This window comes from Ambystoma mexicanum, chromosome 1q (genome assembly GCF_040938575.1).
Source record: "Ambystoma mexicanum isolate Mex_15411 chromosome 1q, UKY_AmexF1_1, whole genome shotgun sequence".
Classification (NCBI taxonomy): Eukaryota; Metazoa; Chordata; class Amphibia; order Caudata; family Ambystomatidae; genus Ambystoma; species Ambystoma mexicanum.
In genome coordinates this window covers 1,024,712,024-1,024,738,905 of record NC_090922.1, presented here as the reverse complement: position 1 = coordinate 1,024,738,905, position 26,882 = coordinate 1,024,712,024, and the positions used below count along the sequence as shown (strand labels likewise).

The 26,882-nt window shown below is 45.5% G+C and overlaps 1 protein-coding gene across 1 annotated transcript in view; it reads right to left on the bottom strand.

Moving 5' to 3' along the window:
- The window catches only part of SYDE2 (synapse defective Rho GTPase homolog 2), a 253,053-nt gene that overhangs the window by 159,060 nt on the left and 67,111 nt on the right, over positions 1–26,882 (bottom strand). The window contains exon 3 of the mRNA XM_069641698.1: positions 6,536–7,620. Within this exon, the coding sequence (XP_069497799.1) occupies positions 6,536–7,620 (1,085 nt within the window). The remainder of the gene's footprint in view (positions 1–6,535; positions 7,621–26,882) is intronic.

Sequence of the window (26,882 nt, the reverse complement as noted above, 5' to 3'; positions counted from 1 at the left end):
GTACAATCGTCAACTAAAGCATTGCTGTGCCGGTAAGTAGGACTTCCTAACATACAACCGAATATCCCACAACAACAGGTAACCAAGAAACAGACGAGGAAGGAGGAAACGTTATGGAGAGAGACAGACATATGCGGTTTCTAGATATCAGGTCGGTTTACACAAAGCAGCTGCCCAAAGTGCAGTCCTCAGCTGCCAGGTGTCCGGTTTCAGTCTGTAATTCAAAACAGCCAAGCACGCACCTTGCTGCTGCCAGATGGGAAATTCAATTAACGTGAAAGGAGACCGAAACAATGTTTTACAACACACGCCATCAAAATTCTCTGTACTCATTTCATTTTCTAAGTGGTGGTGTCATTGGGAAAGGGCACACGCAGTGCTTCGGGACGGCGCTGTTAATCTTCCACGGTTGCGAAACGTGTTTGTGTAGTTGGAATTATCAAAAGCCAAGAAAAATGGTCTTCCCCGTCAGTTGCAGTTCTAAGAAAGGTCAAGACACTATTTTTATGGGGAACACGCATATAGGTGCGGGTGGCATATTAGCCGTTGACAATATTCTAAAAAAACAACGGCGGGTGTTATGTATCATACAGTGGAAAAACATTTTTTGGGATTGGAGAAAATGCACACACATATGTGGAGTGTTGAGTGTTTGGTGCATGTGACCTGGAAGCTACCCTGCTGGACCCGGAGTAACTTTTCTTCCACTATTTTTGGAGGTCGTGCCTGGAGGTGGTGCCTGAACATAAGCTACACTCTAGATGCGGAGCGTCCGCGGTGTCTTAGCAGCGTGTTCGTAGAGAGGGCGCAGAAGGCGCCATGGACTCAAGACAAACTTTAACAACCCATCCAAAGAAACAAGCTCCCCATTCGCGGAGCCGCACTAAAATGTCTGGCGCCTGTAATCAAAGCGCCTTGCAGGAGGTGGATGATGAATGCTGCCCTATGCCTCCTGGCGCTACATCTCCTGCCAAAATCAATACCTGGAATGCCTGTGACTTTTGTGAGCCAACATGGAATGGGCCCCCATGTACCTGCCATAGGCCCAATAAGGAGAGCGAGGGTGCTGTCTTTGTGATCTCAGACAGCACATCCGAAGCAAGCTGCCAGCAGCAGGTAAATTGTTTCAATCAGGAATCTGCGGCATCCATTATTCAAGGTACGTGCCATACAAACTGCCTCCTTGACCCCATGGCGCATGAAGTGCCCCCCTCCCCCCCTTGATGCTCCCCTCCTTACCGGTGGTGGCTGCGCTGTTTGTGGAGACTCGACCGGGGCTCTATTGCTCGGCGCCTCCAGCCGCCCGCAGCAAGGCGAGGGTGGGGGCGTGGCTGGAGGGGCTGTGTGCGTTCGGCTGGGCTCCGTCGCACAGACGGACTGCTCCCCTCGCTCCATGGTGCGTGATGCGCACCTCGCCTTGGCTTCTCGTTTCTTGCCAGTTGCGGGCGCGCTCCATGGGGGGGCTTCGAGTCCGCAGAGGGGCGGGGGCGTGGCCAGAGGGGCTGTGTGTCCTCAACCAACCCTTGCCTTCCTGTCCAATGGCCATGCAGCTCCTGCTGTGATCGGAGGTGAAGGGGGAGGGCCAACCTCCAGCATAGGAGCCGGTGATCTTGGGAACGAAGGAGAGGATGCCTTTTGCGTGCCGAGGGAAGAGGCATTCTTCACGTTCCCTCAAACTCTGCAGAATAAAAGGAAATGGAGTCTTGTGGAAGCCTAAATTCTCCCTCATACATGGACGCTATGGGGGAACTTTTGAGTGACCCTGATCACTACCACAATTCCAACAAAGCTCAAAGCCCTGCCCCTCCTCAAAAGGTCCCAGATCCCCTGAGATTCGCACAGCACTCCTTGCAGAATGGACACAATATAAACTGTTGCTCGAAACTTCCAAAGAAACCAATTATGTTAAAAAACATTACACCAACAAGTCCATTAGCTGCGAAAAAAGGTGGCCCCAGAGTAAATAAAATACAGCTCCAAAATTCTACTCAAAAGAGCAAAGTAAGAGCAAACTCTCTCTTGGATATAAAATCAATTAGATGACATTTTAATAAAAAAGACCTAGGTCTGTCACTGAAAGCAGTCCTAGACTCGACCGGAGAGCATAGCCCAATGTCACCTGAAGTCTGCCGAGTCGAACTTGAAGTTACTGACCAGGAATTACTGCAAGCAACTGGAATTGGCGAACCAGTTGCAGGTGCATCAAAACAGACAACGCTTAAGAACAGGGAATTGAGGAGTTCTCCCTCAGAAAACCACATTACATGCAGTAATCCTTGTATAGAGAAAGAGCCAACTGAGGCCGGAATAGCCTCCACCAAACCCGCATCTTTGAATACGCAAGACCAATGCAAAGGGCAAATGCCAAGCAGTTCAATCATAGAAGACGAGGCTATGGTGGAGTTTAACAGTCCAACAAAAACCTCCACTCCTCACCCAAATAGATCCAAACGATGTATTGGAGAAGTGGATATAAACTTATCCATCACAAGACTCACCATGACCTTCCGTCTCTATCCATATCAAAAAACGACTCCCAGAAACAGGCAGTAAAATTGAAAAGAAAGGACAGAGACATTTATCGAACTACAATGGAAAGTTCAGACGAGGAAAACGAGTTCCTTCCAGTAAAAGCTTCTACAAAGCAGAGTCAGGAAGAAATTGCCTATGATAATATTGCATCAGCAATTCTTCAAGCTAACTCAGAAGCCTGTGCTAACATGCAGGCCGCAGTTGGATCCATGATGACAATAACTATGGCGCCGTTTCTCAAATTATATGAAGCACTTCATGAAAATTACAAAGACCAATCGACTCTGCTGGCTCTAATTCAATCCAAACTAATATATGTAGAATCCTAAATTGATGCTATTAAAGAAAAGAGAGTCAGAGAGAAAGAAACTGAACACGTCATTTTCAAAACTCTTATCGACCTAATGGAGGCCGCTCGAGAGGACAAGAAGGCTTTCCTTCATTGTTTCAGTGACACAATAACTCTCTTGAAACCCGATGTAAACAAGTCCCAAGGTCAAACTGCTGAAAAAAGCACTTCTATAGAAAATCATCTGGGTCGCTTGGATAAAGTCTGTTAAGTGACGGATAAAATAGCGGACAGTGCTAACCAAACAAAGAAAGTGGCCCCGGCGTCGACAACGGAGCAACAAAATACAAATCGCAAAGAAAGACCTGTGAACGCCGTCCCAATGGGTTCCGATAGACGACCGGCCATTCAGACTTTGAAAATAAATTCAACCACAGGTCATGTTGAAAATCCACTGAAATCAAAACAAAATAAAGATCTATTTCCTTTATTTGCCACAGAGAGCTCAATTGAATCAAGAGAAAAGGAAATGGGAGTCAGACCTAAACAAATTGCTGTGAGACTTACAAAAAAACAGGAAACTGCTTTTGGGAAACCAACGAAGAAGTCAAAAAAATTACCACTGCCAAAACACACTTCATGTGAAGGAACCCGCCACTTCATTCGTAACTTGAAACCTTTTGAAGATGCGGATAACAAGGTTAAGCGAATCACTCAACCAATCATCACACAAAAAGAAGGCCGAAAAAAATCGAAAGACCGAGAATTCGTCACAGAATCAATAGTTGCAGATTCTGACGAAGAGGGAACCAACACTAGTGAGAACGAAGACGCCCTACTGCAACTCTCTGTTCATGACTGTGATAGCTCAATAGATCTTAACAGTCAGGATGGCTTAGAGGAGTTTCAGCAACCGGACGGCGAGCATGAGGAACCAAACCAAAGTGAGTTACAATCTCCCTTATTCTGCACTCTACAGGAAAAAAGAGACTTCCTGAAACTTAAAAACTCGAATGAAACTAGACAACAACAACTACTTAAAGCTATGTTGGATCATTCAAACCAAGAGCATCATAAAAATAGAGACTATCCACGACGAGAAATTCCAAGGAAAGAGACAAGAGGATCAAGAGATCGACCCCAAGCCAATATGCTCTCTCAAGACCAAAGAAAAAGAGAGGATATGCAGGGTGGCCACAAAGTTATAATTGAGCGAGTAGTGAAAGCTAAGGATGGTCTAATTCTAAATAGATCCAATCTCATGAAATTACTTCATAACCTACCAAAATTACATGTTATAGAGCCAAAAGACATTAAGATAGTGGCCTTCCGTAAAGAAGACGAAACCGACCGAATCTGCATCCACCTGTTTTCAAAGGCAGTCACGAATTTAATCTGGATAGCTGCTGATGCACTCAGATCCCTTGGTTTTAATATCAAACCAGACGAATCCATAAATTGTGAACAGGGATCAAACCAGATTCAGAATTCCCAACATCAACCGAACCACCTTCAGAATTTGCATATATCAGAAGACACCCTATGCAACAATCCCAAGAGGGTGAAGACCGCGTTATTGTGCGCTGATTGGGCCAAAACGGAAAGTGCCCGTGCCATCTCTAAATTTCACACCCTCTCAAAAAGTCTCAGCTCAGCACCAAAAATTCTACCAGGCTATCTGAAAAAGAGCGCGAACCCTACTCATCGAGATCTAATACTATGATTCAGATTGAATATTTTAAGAACAAAAATAAATCTGAAAAAATATGGCACAATATCTGACAGTACGTGCCGGCTCTGTGAGCAGGAAGAGGAAACTTTACAACATCTAGCAATGTTCTGTCCTGAGCAAAGATCAGCAAGAGACATACTTTTGCACCCAGTACTAACTCCGACATGTGGGTAAGATTCTGACCTATGGTGGGAAACCCTGTATGACAATCCAAATCAGAAAACCACAAGAGCACTTGGTATATTTCTAGAAACAATGCTGATTAAATTGGAAAACCAACAACTAGCTCAGAGAAATAGAAAAGGACCCCACGATGGTGGAATAAGCTTAATTTCTGGATTATGTCAAAGTTCAGGCCAAACCGAAGAGGAAAAGATCAAATAAACAAAAACTGGTATCCCTTGGAATGAACAGATACATAAACAAAAGGAAAACCCCTAGAGTTGGTTTGGCCTTGGCAACTGAGACCTCAAAACCTCCCTCCCTTTGTTACAACCAAAACTCTCCATTTCCCCCATATGTTAGGCAGAAACATGGTATTACCAGGTTTTGAGAGATGGGGAACTGGAGTAAAAACTAAGAGGGATATTAAAAAGTTGCAAAGAGGGAGTCTTGTCTAGACTCGACTAGTAAATGAATGCAAGAAATGTTTAAAAAAGAAGCAATTTTGAGCATGATGTGGGGTCTTATAAACTACTTTACAATCCTAAACACTCTGACAAACCAGAAAACACAAGACTGAAATCCTCAAAATAATGCATAATATAGGTAATGACCCCAGACTGTCACTCTGCAGTTCTGAAGAAACAAGGGTTTCAGTTCATCCACAACATTTTTCACTACTATATGGGAAAGCATTTCCCATACAACCCACTCATCTTTCTTGTGTGGGTAAGAAACAAACCCTCTGAGCAAGCATAAAAACGGTATCCATTTTAAAATGATTAAAGTGCAAACTGCCGCTACGGTATGCTGACTGAAAATAAATGTACCGTCTCTCAGCTTCCTGTTCTTGCACCGTTCTTCATAAGATCACCGTTGGTAATTGAATCAAAATACTCAACTGCAACAACCTTGATAGGACCTTATTGTGTTGAATTGTGATCATTTTGTGGGCTTATATAGCATTTAACGCCAAATTCCTCTGGAGTCGAAACACAATGATAATGATAATATTATGGCTCCTGATTGATCAACCTCAGAAAGAAGAAAGGCTATGCCAGACTTGCCACGGGATTCATGGTAAGTGCAGGCTGCTCGCTTGTCAGAGACCAGAGAGATGACTGTGGAATGTGGCATCTGGCTTGTGCCAACAACCCTCCGAAATGGCCCCCTTCCTAAAATGGGTACAAGGGATGCAAGTACAGACGTGGAGAGGTATTGCGGGCAACATACGGTTGACTTACACTGGAGGGCTAGAATGCACTAGTGACATCTGTGTTGTAGGAGGGGTGACCTCTGATAATCTCACTGCTTTTAGATGTTCATATCTATTTTTAAATCCTATGTCATGGATCAGTTTCACCAGAGGAGTGACTGAAAGAAATTAACTAGAAAGAGAGTTCACTGGCCAACTAACACAATATTTGCCATTAAGTAAAATACTGCAAACCAGATGAACACACCAACTCAAATGCTCCCAGAGATTGGAACTGAAGCCAGCCACGCAACAACCTGCCCAGTCACTGATGGAATTCTGTATGGGTCTGGAGACCCACCTTTTCAAGAAACACCTTAGCCACTGATAACATGTTACCCTCAGAGAGTTCCTCAGACTCTAGCTATGGTGTCCCTTTTCCCTATTCCTCACATGTATTCAACATCATTTTGATCATTGCGTGCACCAGATTCAATATTACCCCTCACACACCCCACTGTTGCCTGCAAGAAAGGTTTTCACTTTACCAAACAATTTACGCAACTACAAACACCACAACAGCAGTACTAAACTTACATGTGTACAAAAAGAATGCAAACTTTACCTGGCAACCTCGTTTTTCGATTTCGACTATGCACTTCTCCATGAGCAGAGGTACCATCAAACCTACATTTTCCATCTCAACAACTTTTCGAGCGTCCACTCCAAACATTACAGGCTCGCGATTCATTCCAGGGCTGTTGAAAGCGTTCTCCCACTGGTCCAGGAGGGTTACTTTCACATAAATGAGTCCTCTGGGCTCGAGCTTGACAGCCAATTGGTGCATCTTGGTCACTCGGAAAAGCGCGGGCAGTACCACTGTTCCGTGACAACAGACACGATTTTTGCGCGGTGCAGGATCCCAGCTGAACACCACTAACTTCAGGTGCTGTGCATTTTCGAGGTCAATGTTGAAAGTGTGGTCCATGTCCAAAAACGTTGTTCTGCACGTAAGCAAGGCTGTCCGCGCTTTATTCACTGAGTCAACCTGAATCGCACAAAATACATCCTTGGTATCCATCCTGGCTGGTTTCAAATCCTCGGCCCCGTAGAAATGGACACTCATAAGCCCCGATATATAATGTGAACATTTTGGTTGCTCGGAAAAGCTGTAATGTCGAAAGGCATCAATGTCGATATCCGTTTTGTTGTTATTGTTGTTGCTCGGAAGGACTTCTTTGCCTTTGGCGGCCCTGCTCTCAGACCCATGTTTACCAGACTTGGTTAAGAGTTCAGGGGAGTCGCCATCACTGAGGTACCCTCCTTTACTGGAGGATTTAGAGTTCCCTGTGTTCTTCATCTTATAGTTGTGCTGAGAGGAGACACTGCTGTCCAAATGGTAGCGACTTATTACATTCCGGTTGGCTGCGGCTGTGTTCCCGGAAGGCATTGAAGAGGGGTCTCTTGAATTCGGGGCATTAGATTTAGGGGACAATGAGTTGTTGTCGGAACTACTATGGGTCGAGGTTCCCTTGACACTCAGTTTCCTGCTGAGTTCAGGCAACTTCTTCATCTTCATGGAAAGTTTCCGCACAGTTCGTGGAGATTTTATTCTATCCGGAAAAGACCAGTTCATTGGGCCAACCTTTTTCAAAGGGCTGGGACTTGAAGGGGTGGAGAACTCCGGCTGGTGTGCCTTGATTCCTGTTCCTAAAAAAATATAATAAAAAAGACAGCTGTTATGTACACAAACAAAAGTGTGGTTTTGTAATCATTCATGTGTTTAAATTCATGTATGCCTTAATAGTCCCTCATTATGTTAGAGGTCAAGGCCATTTAGGCTGCTTGCAAAAATAATAGTCATCAGAAATGTAATATTAGCAAAGAAAGACATTGATGCTCCATTCTCCATTAGTGCAGTATTTGAAAAGGTTTTACATACATGCCTATACAGGGAGATACACCTGAGGCTGCTGAATAATCAACGGAACAATGGGGCCACTATGAGTATGAGTATGCCACTATCCTGGCGGTAGAGCCGCCAGGATACCGCCATCTGGTACTTACCTTCACCGGCACCCGGATCGGCGGCAATGCCGCTGGATTACAGGTGCCGCAGGAGCGATATTGATCTCCATTCATCACTGGCCAGTCAGAAAAGGTTTTCCAGGCATACATGCAATTTACTAGAACGTCTGCATAAATAGGAGGTGGTGCCAGGGAGTGGTCATGATGAGCTAGCAGAGCACACTCAAGATGTTGAATGCAGTCATAACTGTTATGAGTATCGTTAAAAGTGTCAGCATCATAGTATTTTGTATTTATATTTATTTTAATTTATATAGCGCTTTAATCCAAAGCGCTTTACAAGAGGAACAAAAGGAATACAACAAGCAATACATGACAATGAATCTAAACCAGAAAACAGTACAAAGAAGAATTTACATTAATGATGAGGTTAAGTACGAATAGAGAGGGACAGAAGTGAGCGAGGGGGTAGGAGGAGTCGGTAGAGGTGGGTTCAGTAGTGAGAGAGGAAACAGTGGGTGCAAGGGGGAGAGTGGAAGAGATAGGATTTTAGAGAAGTGCGAAATGAGGGGTAGGAGGTGATGGAGCAGATGGGGAGAGGAAGGCGGTTCCAATGGAAGGGAGCAAGAATTTGTAAGGAGCGGAAACGGGAGGGGGCACAGAGGGAAGGAGGAGTAGAGAGAAGGGAGTGATCCGCAGAATGGAGAGAATGAGGAGTATAGAAAGTGAGAAGGTAGGATAGGTAAGGAGGGGCAAGACCATAGAGGGCTTTGAAGACTAGACAGAGGAAGTTAAATTTGAGCTGGGAGTGAAATGGGAGACAGCCTAGTGAGTTAAGAGAAGAGGAGCTGCAGTCGTGAGGTGAGAGTAGGCCGAGGGAGCGAATGGCAGAGTGGTAGACAGATTTGAGGGGGGAGAGGTGAGAGCAAAGGAGTCCAAAGAGAAGAGTAGAGCAGTAGAAAAGTCTGGAGAAGAGGAGGGATTTAACTGATGCACAAACGATGTGTGAGTGAGAGGAGCAATAGGTGTCTAAACGTCCTTCAATTGAGGATGTTGTCAACCTTTGTAGTCAGGAACAACAATAATGTAAAACATATTTAAATTTAAAGAGCGACAGTCAAATAAAAAAGGTCTTTTGTTGTTATTGCTTTAACGCTTCATTCGTTCAGTGCACACTCATACGCTTTGACCTTTGTTCCAGTATGGGGGCTGCGATGGGTTGGGGCCAGAGATTGTGTTGTGAATGGAGCAATGACATTCATCCAATCAGGGTCTGCATGACAATTGTAAGGGTCAGGCAAAAAAGCCTTATTGAAAAAATCCCTCCAGGAAGGAAACTGCAAGCTGATGTACTGTGTACTCGTACACAAATTCGGAAACACACACTGCACAATAGAAATAATTTGGGTTTGCCAACTTTCAGCCACAACTAAAAAAGACAAGCATAGCTTAGTGCAAGAAGGAATGGGTGAAAAGACTGAGAAAATCTGTGATGCAGACATATAGCAAAGATACAGAAATAAGTGGCAAGTACCCCTTTGGTCTCTAAAGGTCAAACACCTATAAGTGGCTTATTCCTGTTGCTTAAGCTGGACAAACGGCCAAGCCATATTTACAATCGCCAGAAGAAAAACGTCCATTCATGACTTCACATGTACTTTAGTATGGAGATATATTTCCCCAGTGTGGCGGAGACAGCAAACTCTGCGTAGGCATTGGTGGCTGGTGCAGTTGGAAGTGATGAGGCATAAATGCTCACACTGATTATGCAAACATGACGCCAAAATAAGGATTTTTACAGCTCAATTTTTGGTTGAGTTTAGATTTAAAATAAAGTCAAAGGATTTACAAGCAGTTCCGTAGAAGAGCGTGTGAAATGTTACAATAGTTCAGGTGCCACGTCCGATCTATGTCCATGGGTCACACACAAAAGGTTGCACCCATAGATTGCACCACAAAAGGCTGCATTGCGCTTGTGGCCCCATCCACCTGCTCCCGCCCTGTCCTCCACTTACCTGCTGCAGGCTTCGGCCTCCAGCTGCCTGCTTCTCTGGTGCTCTGCATACTACGGCGCCAGAAGCCCAGGGCACAGCATGGCATGCTTTAGTGCCCAGAGCTTCTGGAGCGAGCCACGGTCTGCAGATTGCATACCGCCATGTGATTCTCCTTGCTTAATTTCTGCCCCATGTCACTCTCACTGCCCCAGCTCTGCCACACATGGCTTACAGTGGGTCTGGTCTTCTGAATGTGGCTTGCACTGCCTCAATTCGTCCCCTCGTGCATCCCACTGCCCCATGGCACTTTCACGTCCCCATTCCTGCCTCATGTGGTTGTGACTACCCTGTATCACACGCAAAGTTGCTGAAGTATTTATTGCACGTTCAAGTATTCTCTCTCTCTCTCTCTCTCTCTCTCTCTGTCTCTCTCTCCTGCTCAGTACCTTGGATTCACTCCTTGCTTTGGCTCTGCACTCCAGCTTAGAATGCACAAAAGCAGAAGCAAATCAATGACATACTGACTCCCTAAGGCCTGCCTCCATGCAGCCCATATGAGGGCATGAGAACCCTGGTTTAGTGCCCCTGCCCCAGCATACACTGTGAATACGTGAGAGTCTCAAAGAGGGAGGAACATTCAACTGTGTCATATGGTGCAACGAGATCAAAGATATTAAGGGCAGATGACGGATGTCAGTGGTGAGGGAGTAGGCACTGTCCCCATCGTGTGTCTGCTATGGAACCCAGCTCGGACAGAGTCACTGATCTCAGAAGATTTCCTACAGGTAGTCAGTAAAGACATTGAGCACTACACATTTGAGAAATTTGGAATTGTGAGACAAGAGTGTGATGAGTTGATAGTTGGCTGTGTTGCTGGGGTCAGTGGTAGGTTTCTTCAAAACGGGTATGATGCTGGCCGCCTTAAATAACACTGGGAACATACCGGCAGAACAATGAAAGGTTGAAGAGAGCTACTTAGAAGTAGGTCATGGCTAACAGCTCCTTGACCGATTGTGGTGCAAAGAGATCAGCAAGAGCACAGGAGGTTTTGACAGGTGCCAGAAGATACAGTTGGGTCTACAGTTGGATTTACTGGAGTGTCATGGGTAGCTGGAAACTGGATATGGGACGAGGTTAGCGTGATAGGTGGACTTGTATGGATGTATGTATGCAGGTTATGCGCGTGCCCATAGGTTACAGAAGTGGACAGTCAGAGAGTGAGGTCTAGCTGGCATTCTTCACCTTGATCATTAAGGGGAGGATATAGTGTTCCATGTACATGACTAGGACTTCAGTAGGTAGAGATCTGAGGAGGCGCTCAAGATAGATGAAGAAGAGGTTTAGGAAGCCACAGGTTGGGAGGGAAGGGCGAATGTAAGAGGTGCTGATTTGAGATAGTAAACAGGAAAGTGTTCAAAAGAAGAGGGGACAAAGTCAGAGGGAGCAGAAGGAGAAACTGGTTGGTTCCTACCTTTCCTATGAGAGGGGAATGAGAAAATGTATCCAAGCCAGTATGCAAGGCTGCTTGAGCAGCAGTGGCATGCACTGGAGCCATGATGTAGTGACAGTCATCACAGTAATATGGTCATGGTGGTGGTCAACTAAATCAGTAAGAGAGGAGACTTTAATACAGCATTTAGGTTCCTAGAGAGTCCAGCGGGGAGGCAGGAGGAGGTGTGTGCCCTTTGAAAAAGTATAATAAATCAGAAAGAGGGGCTATATTTGGTTGAGAGGATAATGCCCACACACTGCAAGGAGCCCAGATAGCATTGCAAGAGAGGTCTAATCAGCTTTGGAAGATGACTCCAGAGAATAGTGCCATGACTATAGATTGTTATACGTGTTTTAAAAGACTCATTTGAAAGTCTGCATTTTGTTCATGCACTTATGGTCGAATCGGCCAATTACACATACAAATACATATATATGTGCACTAGGAGGGGTGTCAGTTCCTGGTCACCTGATTGGTAACATGTGAAAACTACAGCTAACAGAATCATCCCTAGAGACTGTTAGAGCTACTAATTGGAACCACCTGCATACCAGCACAGCCTCCCTGATGAATGTTTGTGACAGGAAAGTGCTAGGAGGAGAACAAGAACAGAGCAACAGAACAGCAGATGGGATCCAACCCTGTTCATATTTTTTCAATGTTTTGGGATTCAACCCTGTTAACACTAATTCGATTGTTTTTGGGATCTAACCCAGTTACTTTTTGTTCGATTGTTTTTGGGATCTAACCCAGTTACTTTTTGTATCAGGTCTAATTTGACTGGGAACTAGAGTGCGCGCCTCGCCATCTCGGCTTGTTTGTATCTTACAATGTTGGAGTCCCGGGCTCCAGAGGCAGCAGCACCAGGTTTACTGTGCCCCACTTTTGAGAACCACACTGATGGTTTTCTCCCCTCCCCCAAATTGGGAAAGACTTGTACACTAGGAGGGGTGTCAGTTCCTGGTCACATGTGAAAACTACAGCTACCAGAATCCCTAGAGACTATTAGAGCTACTAATTGGAACCACCTGCATACCAGCACAACCTCCCTGATGAATGCTTGTGACAGGAAAGCGCTAGGAGGAGAACAAGAACAGAGCAACAGAACAGCAGATGGGATCCAACCCTGTTCATATTTTTTCAATGTTTTGGGATTCAACCCTGTTAATACTAATTCGATTGTTTTTGGGATCTAACCCAGTTAATTTTTGTATCAGGTCTAATTTGACTGGCAACTGGAGTGCATGCCTCGCCATCTCCTTTTGTTTGTATCTTACATATATATATGTATATGTGTAGGTAGAGGTAGGTTTCAAGGGGGTGGAGATGAGTGTTGAGAGGGTATGGGCCTGAAGTAGAGAGGAGTAATATGGGGGATCCCGCATAACACAAAAATTAAAACGGGTAGAATATTGGTCGACCAAAACAGCACGAACAAAATGCAGATTTTGAATTGAAAGTCTTTTCAAGGTGGCCACAGGAGTGCAGCGGTGAGTGTGGCGGTGTCCCCACTCCATAGGGGATGCCGCCTGAAGCAATAATGGTGGCGCAGGCAACGGTGGTGATGTGGGTGGCCCCCATGCCAACAGGTCCGCACAGAGGGTTTTCAATATGCTGTGGGTGCAGCAGTGATCACGGGTGGGCCTCCAAGCCCACCCAGAACCCTTATAAAGGCTGCAAGCGTGCCAGTGAGCACAGGCAGACCCCTAGGTGCACAGGGTGCCTCCCAAGGACAAGCCACAGAGAGTGAGCTGAGCAGTGATCCTGTGTGGTCCCGCATGGTGAAAGGGCCACCCAGAAGAAAGAATAGGAGGGACCAGGCCGCAAGTTCCATCTGGAGCTAAAGCCCTCTTCAACTAGCTTAGCAGACAGCCATCAGTGTGCCAGAGCCAACATAGAATGCCCTAAAAGCTACTGGGGAGGGGGTGTCTGACATCACCAGTCACCCAATTGTGACATAGTGTTATATGTAAATGTATACATGTATGTGTGTTATATGTATATATTTAATTACTGTTAAGTAGGATGCTAAGTATGGAAAAGTAGAATGGGGGTTATATAGAAAGGGAATGTTATGTAGTTTGAGGAATCCAAGGAGGTTGTCCCTTCTTCCCTAGGGGGAGACCTTCCCAATGGGGCCAGGGTGATGCATCCAGAATTCAATAATCCCCCTGGGGGTGGTGCACCGAGGGAGGATCCCATGGGATGGGAAGTTCTGTGTGGAATTGGGGATGATGGTTCTCAGAGAACGTAGTATTCTTCCATTTTAATACACCTTGTCCCCTCTCAGATACCAAATCCTTCCCTCTTCCTTTGTAGGCAGAACCAGTATACTGTGTTGAAAGGTTGGTAACTCGAATATACTTGAAAACCTTCACCTATTAGAAAATACTGAATGTCCTGCCTCCGAGGGCAAAACCAGTACTGGGACAAAGAAGATCAATCAGAGGAAACAAAGTGAGCAGTCTAGTCTTTTTCACTATGTTAAGTGCCTGAATGAATACAGCTGGCCGACGCGGGAGTTCAAAAGGAGCTCAGCTGTGAAACTCAGAGAAAATGATCCTCCAATGAGGAACAGTTTGATGCCTTCAATGGGCAGGCAGAGAAAAGCCGAGCTGAAAGCCACGAAGTGAGGGGAAGTCAAATCGACGACGGTCCATGCAGGAAAGACCGACAAGGTGGCTGCCAATACTTACCTCCAGGTGACCCTGGCACCCCCAAGCCACTTGAAAGGAAGGAAATGCAACCGGAGACAGAGGGACGCCTGCAGAACCGCTGCAGATCCCGCAATTAATTAAGGAGCTGCCAGAGCCTGCACGAGCAGCACAAGTGCTGGAGAAACGCTGGTATTGGTCAAAAGAGAGAACAAGTACGCAGGATTACACAAACGTATTGGAGGTCCGGGGAAGCTCGAAGGGTGAATATAATAGTTGGAAGAAGAGGGTTGGGGTCCCAAAAGAAACTAAAAGGGGGTTTGGGACCATGGAGTTGCATACTTGGCAGGAGAGTGAACCAAGGGGCAATGACATGTGCAAGTCTGGGGCCCGCACCCAAATAAGCAAATGAAAAGCATTGGGTCTGGGACCCTGGAGTTGTATACTTGCCAGGAGAGTAAACCAAGGGGCAACAAACTTGTGTGAGTATGGGGCCCAGATCAATGTCAGAAACCAAGGTCCAAAGTCAGGAGGGTCTGGAACCCAGTGGAAGAGACATTTTAAAAGGATCACCTTTGCGAGTCAGTGACTCGCTCCCATTTAGAAGATTGGAAACAAGGGGAACAAAGACTCTGGAATTGATCAAGCGAAACCTACACTTGGTAGAGGAGTATGCCATGTTAAGGGGCTTGAAGCACTGGGAATACAAGAGACTCTTTGTGTGCCATCCCGTGGGTTGAGGACAATAAACCTAGGGGAAAAGAGCATTACCCTAGCTTTGGAACATTATTTTGCATCACTTTATTACCAGGGAATTATGAGACTTTCTGCTTACCAAGAACACTGTTTATTTAAAGTAAAGACATTTCCTTGCACAGCTTTAGCAGTATATTAGTGTTAGGGGCAGAAGTAGGTTCCCTTTTTTGGTTGACTATTTTTCGTTTCAGGCTTCCCGAAAATGTCATTAGTTTCTTGAGAGGCAGGAAAACCCATCTTAGTTTAGGGACAGGGGTATTTTTCCAACCCTTTTTCCTTTAAAAAAAGTATTTACCCAAAACCATGCTACCCTTCTGAGTCTGACTTTTATAGTTGTATGTTCTTGTGGTGAATAGATAAAAACGGGGGTTGGAGGGGAGGAACCCTGGTGTGAGGTAGCAGGATAGTGTGGTAGTCTGCCTGAGGCTCCTTAGGGAGATGGGACCAACCACAGAGGCCATCTTCTGGCCTCACACTCCATGTGGGTGGGTTCCTGAGTTTAGGCAAGGGGTCTGTTGTATCAGACTCAACCTAAGGGTCCCCTGAGACCGCTCCAATGAAGGGTGAGCTGACATAGCAGGTCGCAATTTAGTTGGTACTCATGCCTGGGTTATGTTAGGACGGGGAATAGGAAATGTTATAAGTAGAATCAGTGTTTTAATAAATAAAGGGGGTTCCCCGTTGGGATCCCTATAAAATGCACTCTGGTGTCTGTGTCCAATGTAAGAACTCCGGGTGTAGCCCATCTCCTGTTAACAGTGAATTAATGTGGCAGGTGCAGCCCCCCTACCTACCCAGAGGCCGGGGGCGGGGGGTATGGTGGTTTCCATGGCAACTGTCCCTGGTCTGAGGGAGTGTACACCTTTACTTGGACCAGCGTCAGAATTAAGGCGCTACATCAATCACCCTCAAACCAAGCTACCAAGTGTTTCACTGACTGCATTAGTGGTTTCTAGAAAGTTGTTCTATACCCCATCCACACGATATGATATATTTTATTTATAGTGCGCCTATACACAAGTGTTTCAATGTGTGACAAGGTAAGGGGGGGAACACAGAAGGACAAGACAACAATCTTACTAGGCCAAGTAACATTGAGAACATGCATGTGCGGGGGGGGGGGAAGCACCAGGGGATGGGGAGGAGGAGGAAGTGCGAGACATAGGAGAAGACATAGAAGTAGTGCAGCCAACAAGTGGCAGTGCAAGGTGGGTTAAGTGCAGACAGCAAGGGCCAGATAAGTGCAAGTAGGGGGCTGTAGGGTTGCAGATACAGCCCCAGTGCAGGGGTGCCAGAGGCAGTGCAGGTGTGCAACTGGGAGGGCAGGGACCTGGGCCCGTGATTGAGGGTAGCCAGGTAGACCAGTGCATTATCAGACAGGAGATCAGCAGGGAAGTGTAAGATGGAAGGCAGAAGCAAAGAGGAAGGTCTTGAGCTGCTTCTGGATCCAGAGATGGTTCTGCTCAAGTTTCAGAGAGGGAGGGAGGCTGTTCCAGAGGGAGGCGCCGGCAGAAGAGAGAGATCCCGCCACCATCTCACTGCTTAGAAAAGCACCGGACTCTCAGGGAGCTGGAGGTGGAGGAGCAAAATGCTTGAGGAAGAATATACTTCTGAAGAGAAATCTGGAGATATAAAGGTCCAAGGCACCAGAGGGCCTTGTGGACAATGCCAAGGGTCTTGAATTTGATCCTTGCAGCCACTGGAAACCAATGGAGAGATGTCAGTGCTAAAGAGATGTGATCCCTGGGCGTAAGGCCAAGAACAAGTCTTGCAGTCCTGTTCTGGATCAGTTGCAAAGGACGGAGAGTAGAGGGGAGAGATTTAAAAAGAGGCTGTTGCAGTACTCAAGCCTAGAGAGAACCAGAGCTCTGGAGAGAGTGAGCTTCTGGGGGAAGGAGAGGAAAGGCACAATATCTCGGAGGTGGTGCAGTTGGTGATTTGACTTCTTAGAGACGTAGGAAATGTGAGGAGAGAAGGAGACTGTAAAGATAACTCTGAGGTTCTAAGCCTTACAAGTGGGAGGGGGAAGAGGGCCAAGGGAGGCCAGCCAGAGGGTGGAGGGGAAGAGGGGTGCAGGTGAGCCAATGAGGAGGATCTCTGTCTTACTGGCATTCAGGCAGAGATCATTGGCGGCACACCACTCCTGGATTGCAGAAAGACAGTCCGGGATGAGAGAAGGAGCAGAGGCGGCAGAGGGGAGCCTGAAGGCAAGCTGGGTATCATCTGTATTGCACTGGAAGAGGGGGCAAAGAGTAGCATAGGGGTGGGCGAGAGGTGCCAGGTATTGGTTGAACAACCAGGGAGAAAGGTTAGACCCCTGGGGAACACCACAGGTGGAGAGAGAGATAGAGGAGAGGAAGGACCTAAGTTGGACCTGGGAGGGTCAGTCCAAAAGGAAAGAAGTCAGCAAGGCCGGGGCCTGATCAGTGATACCCAGGTTATCACAGAGTCGGTTGAGCAGTTTGGCGTGGTTGACCATGTCAAAGGCAGAGGAGAGGTCAAGTAGGATGAGGACAGAGGGGAGATTGGAATCACGGTTAGAGAGCAGATCTTCACAGATGTTCAGGAGAGCAATCTCCGTGCTTCTGGCTGCTCTGAAGCCAGACTGATGGTCATGGAGACAACCAACGGATTCAGTGTGAAGATTAAGCTGGGAGATGGCCAGCTTTTCCACGGGTTTGCCCAGGAAAGGAGTCATAGAGATTGGGCGATAATTAGCCGTAAGGTAGGGGTCGGCTGAGGGTTTCTTGAGAAGAGGGTGCACAAGAGAGTGCTTCAGAGGGGAAGGGAAGGTTCCAGAGGTGAAAGAGTGGTTGCAGAAGTCAGCCTAGGTTGGAGTGAGGGTGTCAATGTGGTACTTGATGGTTTTGGAAGAACAGGGAAGAACCTGTTTTGATGAGGTTTTTATAGATCAGACTTGTCTCGAAACCTTGTTGGGAGAAGAGAGGAAAGGCAAAGAAGGGAGGGTGGGATACTGCAGGGGGGGGGGTTGGAGGAAGAGGAGAGACTGGAGGGGGAAGCAGGAGAAGCAGAGAGGGTAGACATGATGTTCTGGGTTTTGGAGATGAAATGAGAAGCCAGGGCCGTTAAGAGGGCCTGAGAAGGCATAGAAAAGTTAGGCTGCGGCAGGATTGGCAAGCTCCTTACAGATTTTAAAGAGTTTGGTCGAGTTGTTAGATGCCACAGAGACACGGGCTTGAATGTGGACTCTCTTCTTGGTGAGGACAGAGTCGGTATTGCCTTTGGAGCAGGCAACAGGCTATTTTGTCAGAGGGTGTACAAGAAGCCAACCATTATCTCTCAACCACCCTACACTTGTGTTTAAGGGTGACGAGATCTGAGTCATACCAGGGGTTTTACTCGGCTTTAGGCTTCATGCGGATGCTCATGACAGGGGCAAGTGCATCAAGAGTATCAGAGATGGCAGAGTGGAGCATGTGAAGGGCTGTGTCAGGATGCAAGTCAGCCAGAGGTGCAGAAGGAGGAGAAAGAGAGTCAGCAAAAGCCTCTAATGATAACAGTAGGTTAGGCTCAACTTGATTTGCCCACTGTTTTGTCTTGGAAACTACAGAAAGCAATTCAGCTGTCAGCTTCAGCCTCGTTCTGCACCACAACAAGAACAGATGACGTGAAATACCTAAATGCTCCTGCACAATTCAAGGTGCAAAAGAGGGCTGTACTTAAATTCCCTACCTGTTAATCCCTGTAATCTACTCGATTGGCTTCTTGGGCCCCGGTTTACAGTGTGAGAACCCTTTAACAAATTATCAGACTGCTTATTACAGTTCAGTTGAATGCAAATTCCTTTCGGACAGAACGACATGGGCCCGACTAATTGGTTCCACGCAACCTGCAAATTGTTTCCTACTGAAAAACTCACTTGCTGATGGGATGGATCCCTTGAGTTTTCACTCGCTCGACATCCCTTTAAACTGCAATTCAAGCAAAGAAAAAAGGATTTGCACAAACTTGCCCCCTTCAGGTCTTTGTCTGTATACTTAATGATGAGTTACGCCGTGTTTCATTCCCCATGACTGCTGCAAGTGTCAGACGGGTGGCGGGCCATGCACAGCACGGCTACTGGCTGTGCAAGTTAGCAGAGAGGTGTGTATATTGGAAGGGAGCCATGACATTGCTCCTGTAGTTGCATGGGATGTGTTGCTCCCCTCATGCTGTCAGGCGCAGCACTCTGCAGTGGAGTATTTATCTGGCTGGAATCTCCTGTATGCCGGGCCTGCCACTGATGAAACCTCCCACGCAGGAAACCTTCACCCAGTCCCCTTTGATCTTCTCCTTCCCTCTAGCAGGTGAGCATGCTTTAATCTTTCTTTTTTTTCTTTACCTTTTGAAACCCGTTGTAGTAATAATGCACATTACATACTAATGGGAAAACACAACGTTGTTTACTTAAGAGAACCTACCATCAGAACAATGTATACTTTTGATATTGTGATAAAGTACACTTTTACGACAATGTAGGCAGCTTGATCTTCTTGACCATGTTCACTACCTCATGTTTACAAAAGGAATCTTGAAACAAAATACACCGACTTCAACAGGAAGAAGGAGAAGACTATGCTTACTACTTAAAACAATAAAATACTACCAAACCATTTGATAAATACCTATTCAAGCCTTCCCCTAACTGGGAACAACAAATAGCAAAAACATTGTTGTTAGTTGTTTATTAAAGAGTAAAATGTGTTTATACTAAACCATATTTGAATCTTACTTCTAAGCCCCCAACATTTCTCCAGGGTGAACTTGAGTCCTGCTGGTGCTCCTGCAATGTTTGTTACTGATAATAGACTTGTGATATCAGATGTGATGTTTCACAAGTTGTTCCTAATCCACTCAAAATACAGACAGTTGCTCGTCATTAGCATCAGTCTGCTCGGGCAGCTTTTTTTAATTATAAGATCAGAAAGCAGTTTATTAGGTCATGATATGACATGATATTTATAACACGCTTAATACCCAAAGGTTTCTAAGCACGGACCCGGAGAATCGAAGCTGTGTTGCTCCGTGTTGTCTTGCTTCCAAGGCGAGCACGTTGCCCCTGAGCTATCCTCCCGAGACTAAATTGTGATCGCCATTCTGTAAATGATCTCCCATATATTTAATAGACTGATTGAGAATAATTTACACAGCTTCTGCAGTCCTAGGTTTGGCCAGAGAGCTGTATCTATCTGCCGCAGCTCCTGCAGCAGTATCTGCAGAGGCCCTGCTGCCAATCAGCTGCTCGTGATGCAGAAATCACGCATCATGGTGAAAGCTCTGTTATAGTGTCAGCCATTTGGTGGAAGATGGTGTTTTTAAGTTGGAGAGAGAGTTGTTTAATGCTGATTTCAAGCGTTGTTTTGTTTCACTGTTGCAAGGCACCGAGATGCAACGAACCACATTTGAGATCAGGCGTGCAGGCTGCAATCCCCAGAGACAGCTGCCTGTGCCCCGATTTCCTCTTCACAATGCAACGCTCTTTACCGCTTTAAGGAGGTACGAGAATGTTCCGTGAAAGTCATGTTCTGTATCCAAATGCAGGTTCGGAGACAAGCTATCTCCTGCAGCCATCGTACCTCCTCCGTTCATGGTTATGTGTAATGTGGTGCAAAAGCCGTCTCATTTGTCTTGCGCTCTTCACTGCACATCGTACCTATTCCCTGCACAACATAAAATATATTTTGACCAACACAAGAGAATGGCTTGATCGCAGCGCTACCATTAGACAATACCTTACATCTGGCCCCAGACACTGAGCTCGCTTACACCACAGAGAGGTCTCTCTCATTCCATGCCTCCTGGGCCGTGCCGCCATTTGGGGAGAAAGACATCTCTGAGCAGGAAGCTGCCTCAGACGTTGATAGGGTTGTCGCAGGGCCAATAACGAGTTACTGAACTGGGCATGTGACTGATTCTGTCCAAACTCTATGAGGTACAAGAAGGTACTTGCCTGTTGGGAAGTGTCAAAATGACACCACAGCAATCTATTTCCCTCTACCATACCTCCTTCCCCCACTCTAGAGGATGCAAGGCCCTGTGGCTATCGTTACGCCTCTCACAGGGCACTCTATCTTTTTTTTTTAATTTGGTTTAGTTGCAAAGCAACGTTTCAAATATTAATACACATACAAAAAAACAGGCCATTTTCCATATATAGCATAAAATATACATAAAATAAGACAAATTCTCACTCATACTGATCATAACACAAGGGTACAGATTAACTCCATCAATTTGGATACCTAAAATAACCCAATGCTAACAATACATATTTACAATAGAATACCATTCCCACACACGCATGTACATACCCATCTAACTTAAAACGAGAAAAAAAAAATAGGACCATGTAAGAAGATACCATCACAAGGCATGTATAATGCCTTGACTTAATCCACATTATAGATGGATAAATACACCACCATTCTATAATATTAGTCTTAGCTCCCAGTATCTTTTTGGACTTCTTCTCCTCGTGGTAATGTCATTTTTAAAAATTGGACTATCGCTATCTGTACCCTCTCCCTTGGATTTGAGAACAGCATTTGCCATATTTGATCATTTGCAACCTCAGTATGGATCGCAAACACATTATCAAAGTATCTTGCACAAACCTTCTTTAGAGCACAACATTCCACCAGCAGATGTTGTAGGGTTTCCCTTTGATCCGCTGCTAAACTGCAATAATTTCGTTCCATAGGAATCAGTTTCCGCCTACACAGGACATCACGGGTGCCCTATAGGTTGAATCTGAACCTTAAGTATTCAGCCCGAATCATCGGGGACGGACATTTCACTAGATACGGCGCCATCATTCCATGACACTTACTCCAAAAGACCAGATATTAAAATCTTTATATTGAGTGCACTTAGATAGGTTCCTTGCTCAGTCCGCTTGAAAGATTTTCTCTTTCGCACGATCAGGGTTTGAAATCAACAGTTCCAGGGTCACATCAGCCTCAATCAAATAATCCAACACACAGTTCCGCCATATCTTAGGGAATGCATTTCTAGATTTTAGCAGACCATAACCAATCACCTCTAAGGTGGCTCCACTTTTTACGCCCAGCACACATTTGCGTAAGAAGGCGCACTGTCTCCAGAGCCTGTGAATAGAGGGATAGCAGTCCAAATTCATAGCGTATAAACGCGATCGGAACAGTATTGGGTAGAACTTTCAATACCTTGATTCCAGTGCCTCCCAGCACTAGCGTTTATCGAGCAACCTACCCTCAACACCATTTAGCATGATCGGCAACACTTTCATTTTATAGAAGGACACAACGTGCTTCAGGGAGAATTTCCCAAATTTTTCAATAAAATTCGAGTCTGGGAAATTAAATGCTGTAGTTTATTCCGGCCTGATGCCGCTCCTCACACCTGATTTGCCTATTGTTTATATCAACCCGCAAGTATTTGTAATTGGACACCTTTGATAAATTAATATCTTGAAGCGTCCATTATAAAGAGGGGAAGAGGCTCCTAGGCCCCACGGTGGCACTACAACTTATTATTTGGGATTTTGGCTCTCTCTCTACGTCCACATACAAGAGTGCTGCCATTGATACGCACTGGCCTAGAGTGTCATTGAGACATTTCCCAATTGGCATCTTAAGAGAACTTCCCAAGAGGTAGGAATCAGTCGGCCACATCTTGCATCATCCGACATTTAACTGTCTCTTCCCAAGCACTGTCTATTGATCTAGGAGTGCCACCTGCCAGTTGGGAAGTATTCCCATTTCCAAACATCCAAGCCCACTGCTGTCCGCCTGCGCTCCTAACATTTTCACCAACAGATTATGGGCCTCATTCCAAGTCTGGCGGTCTTGAAATAAGGGCGCCAGTAGCAATGTACCAGCACCCTTTACGGATGGCCAGACTACGAGAATGCTGGCCGGGGCATGGAACTCCCGGCAGGTCTGACCTGCCAGGAGTACCGGCTCCTGCTGGCATGGTTTTCACTGAAGCACTATCACTGTCAAAAACGGGGACTTACCTTTTCCGTCACCTGACATCCCGTTCTGCCGCAACTTGTAATATCCTGGTGGCACAGGGCTATCAGGCAGCAGAAACGGCGTTACAGGGTCTGCGGTAAACCACCGGTCACACTGGCAGGTTACCAGCCAACCTTGTAAATAGGCCCTATGTCTCTGTATGTCCCAATCAAACAGATGCCTAATATGAAGCTATCACTTCATACTAGGCAGACCGGTCCACAGAGGAAATTAAGAGTATTCCAACATTAAACTCACTTTAGTTGGGGGCATGTCACTGTGCTTGACATATAATTGACTTTACCCACATCTTACTGGTCTTCGTTACCTGTTGCAAAATCATCAAGTGTGCCAATAGGAACCACCTGTGCTCCTCTCTCACACATCCTCACCATCACATCTCTGCGACACACAAACACATGCACTTTGACATTTCATCAAGAATGCTGCCAGCGTTAATTTCCCTTCACATTTGCAATCTGCTCTCTATCATGGTCTCTTAGTTGTTTTATTGGCTTCAAACGAGCAGAAATCGTCTTGTCTGGAGCTGAAAAGCAAGAAAGTATTCCGCTCACACGGAACAGCTTTTTATCAGCTGAGCTTCTGCCTCAGGTCTACTCGGAGCTGAAGCTCGGCTCAGCCCTAGTAATGATTGCATTACTAGTGAATGAAATGTACGCACTATATAGGAGGTGAACATTCAAAAGTGAGTGGTTTTGCGAGATCCTGAAACGAGGGCGGAGGAGAGGGTGATCTGTGGCTTACACCACTGTTGTTAAAGAAGCTTGTAATATTTTTTGTCAGTGTATTGTAGTGAGCACGCGTATCCCACTGTACAACTGGTGTGTACACACAGCACTATTAATAGAACAATTTAAAGTTAGGGGGTCCATGTGGATGTTTCCCACCACTGTCAATCCACTCAACTCCCTCCACTAAACCCTTTGTAATGGCTCATGTGTGAAAAAACAGCATGATTTCCAGGCAGAAAACAGTGTCAATCCCAAAGAGGGAATCCTGGGCATGCAAATGAAAGCTAGCTGATTCTGGAAGCATGCATGATAGGTGCTAGTAAAGGAAAGGAAAAACACACCACGCTGCAGAGCGGAGCGGAAGCTTGACAATATGGCAGATATTGTGATGGGAAAGTGTTAGGAATTCTCTTCTACCGCCCATCAAGCTTTCACAAAACAAAGAAATAGGGTTGGCTTTGCAAATGTAGTTGGCCTTTTTTTGTCCTGTGAGGCTCTACAAAAAAGATCTTGCAGTCTACATTTACAAGGACAGATGTATTCCATTTGCCAAAGCGTGTTACTGTTGAAACTATGACATGTCTCCCCCTCTCCGTTCAGCCTCAGCTCAGGGGAGCCGAGTATGCAGGTGCTCCGGGGCCCACATCCCCACCCAGCAAACCCCGGGAAAACCAACCTCGAACAATGTTTAATACCCTTTCAATGCTACCGTCTTAAAAATCGGGCCCCGGCACCCCCCTGGAAATTCATACGTTACCTTCCCTGCTTCAGCTAATGCTCCCACCATGGAATTATGGGCTTCAAAAGCCATAGATGAAGGGGAGGAAGATTTATTAAGCAAGTCTTCCATCAGATGTATGTCACGGTTAATGGAAAGCATTTGATTAAAGTACTTTCATTAGTCACAGTATCGGTTCTGCTCTCTTTGTAAATTCAGACACTAGGCTGCTGCTGGTCCTAGCATGCAGTCTTTCATGTCCATTTTATTTTTTTCTTTGGAATAGGAATACAATTGACAGATTTTAAATGACATTGCTGGGATCATAGTTCATTTGACAAACCAGCAGGAAGACTTTTAATGTTCTTTTATTTTTAAATGACTCGCATCTTTGATGCAGTCATTTCATCTGGATGATCTGTCACTTGATAAAAAGGCAACGAATACATAATGGAAATATGGAATACTCTCTTTAATCCAGTTAAGGAAGCTTTGAATTCTAAGCCACAAGAAAAAGAGCTACTGAATAGCCAGAGACCGCCCTGGCATAAGCTCGTCCATTCAAGGGGATCACTGTAAGAGCTAAACCCATTTAGGCATGTCAAGTAAGACAATGCAGGGACATGTGTGGACACAAAGAAAGATTGTCAACATTGACAATCATAGACTGACAATGTCAAATTAACTCCTACTCATTAAACAGGAGTAACCAGTTTGTAGTACATATATCCAACTAGAAGCATTGGCCTGGCAAGAGTGCTAACATTTAGAAAACATGATTTGAAAAATGTATTATTAACATAGTTTATTTCAGTGGTTCAAATTAAAGCAAGGATGATCTCGGAGCAAAGCAATCTTTTTTTGGGTCTGGGCCAAGGATGGGAGCCCTTCACACAGTAGTAGTTACAAATAAAAATCGAATTCTTTCCTCGTGTTGGATCGTCTACGCTGAAAAGTATTTTATGTAATCTATAAATATATATATTTTTTTCCTTTATTGATTCTGGTTTATTTAAACCATTACAAAATTTCTAGAAAGGAAATATATTTTTTTACAAAAGTTACAAAAGTTAAAATACCTTAGGATAAAAACAATAACAATCGTACATACACAATTTTCGCATACAGATAATTGAATTACCGATTTCAAATAAAACACCTTGTCAATACATTCATAAGGATATTATACAGACCAGAACATCTCATACCTGGATTTTTAGGAGGTTTTCTAACCATTACATTGCAGCACTTAAACAAGGACATTGACGTGTTCATACTAAATCACATATGACTCTCAAATAATATATATATATATATATATATATATATATATGTAAAAGGAAAATGTGTGGATATGTGAGTGTCTTGTGAGAAACCTATGGGTATCCTCACTCCTACTACCTTTGGATCCTCTGCACAGGTGGCCAGGGAAAAGTCATCGCTGTTGGATCCTGACCCTGGTGGTGGAGAAGCGAGGGAGGATAACCTACCTAGGTGGAGGGTCCTTGAGGACTGGGAGTGGGGTGCCCTCGGGCGAGACATGGTATCCTCCCTTTTCCCATTGACAACCAACCTAACTGTTCCCCGACCTTAATTTGATATTTTAAACCAGCTCCCCTCATTTCCCCACGTGACATTTGACAGTACTGAGGTGAGGAAGAGGAGACAGAGTAATGCACACTATGCCATGTCACTACCTTACTACTGGTACGAGGAAGATTCCTGCAAAGTGTAGTGAAGGTCAGGCATGTCCTCTTAATCATGGGCAGGCAAATCCAATTGGAAGTACACACCTGCAACAAGTTAAAAGTTTATAGGTGTATAAAAAGAGACAGAATGTGCAGCAAGGGAGAAACCGCGTGACCTGTGGGAAGGAGACCTACAGGAGAGCCATGTTTGGAAGAGGCAGCCGTGGTGGGACCTGTGGAGGAGCCAGGATGTCGGCACGAAACCCAGAAGGCGAGTCAAGCCAGTGTGCCAAATAAACCAGCAGCTGGGCGGGCAGAACTGCTGGAGAGAGCAGGACGCTGTTCGCATCCTGCAGGATGCAGTGGAGTAACCAGCGAGGTGAAGACAAGCCCCGAAGCATGAGCAGAATTGCAGCAGCTGGCCCACCACCTGGAGAGGCTGGTAGAAGCAGCAGTAGCCACCGCGGAACCACGCCGTAGACCGGTGAGTGTCAGGAGAGGCACTCAGCTTTCGGGGGAATCCCTAATTAAACACACTAAATGCATATTGAATACCGAACCAAATGGAACCTTGAAATTGAGCATTTGTTAAACAACGAACTGAATGAAACTTGAAGTTGAGCACTTTTGAATATCTGGTGAATATCAACAGAATAAAGGCCTCATCACAAGTTGGGCTATATTCCTGGCTGTAATACCACCGACTGTAATAGCCCTAGTACCGACCAGTCTGGTGGTATTACCACCAGATCACGGGTTGGGCCTTAACAGTAAATCCCCATTCCTGATTGGGTCCATTGGATCCAATGGGGAATTTTCGGTGATAATACTGCGGGCTAATACAGCCGGCTGTAATACAGCCGGCTGTAATACAGCCGAAAACAGGGATTTTCTCC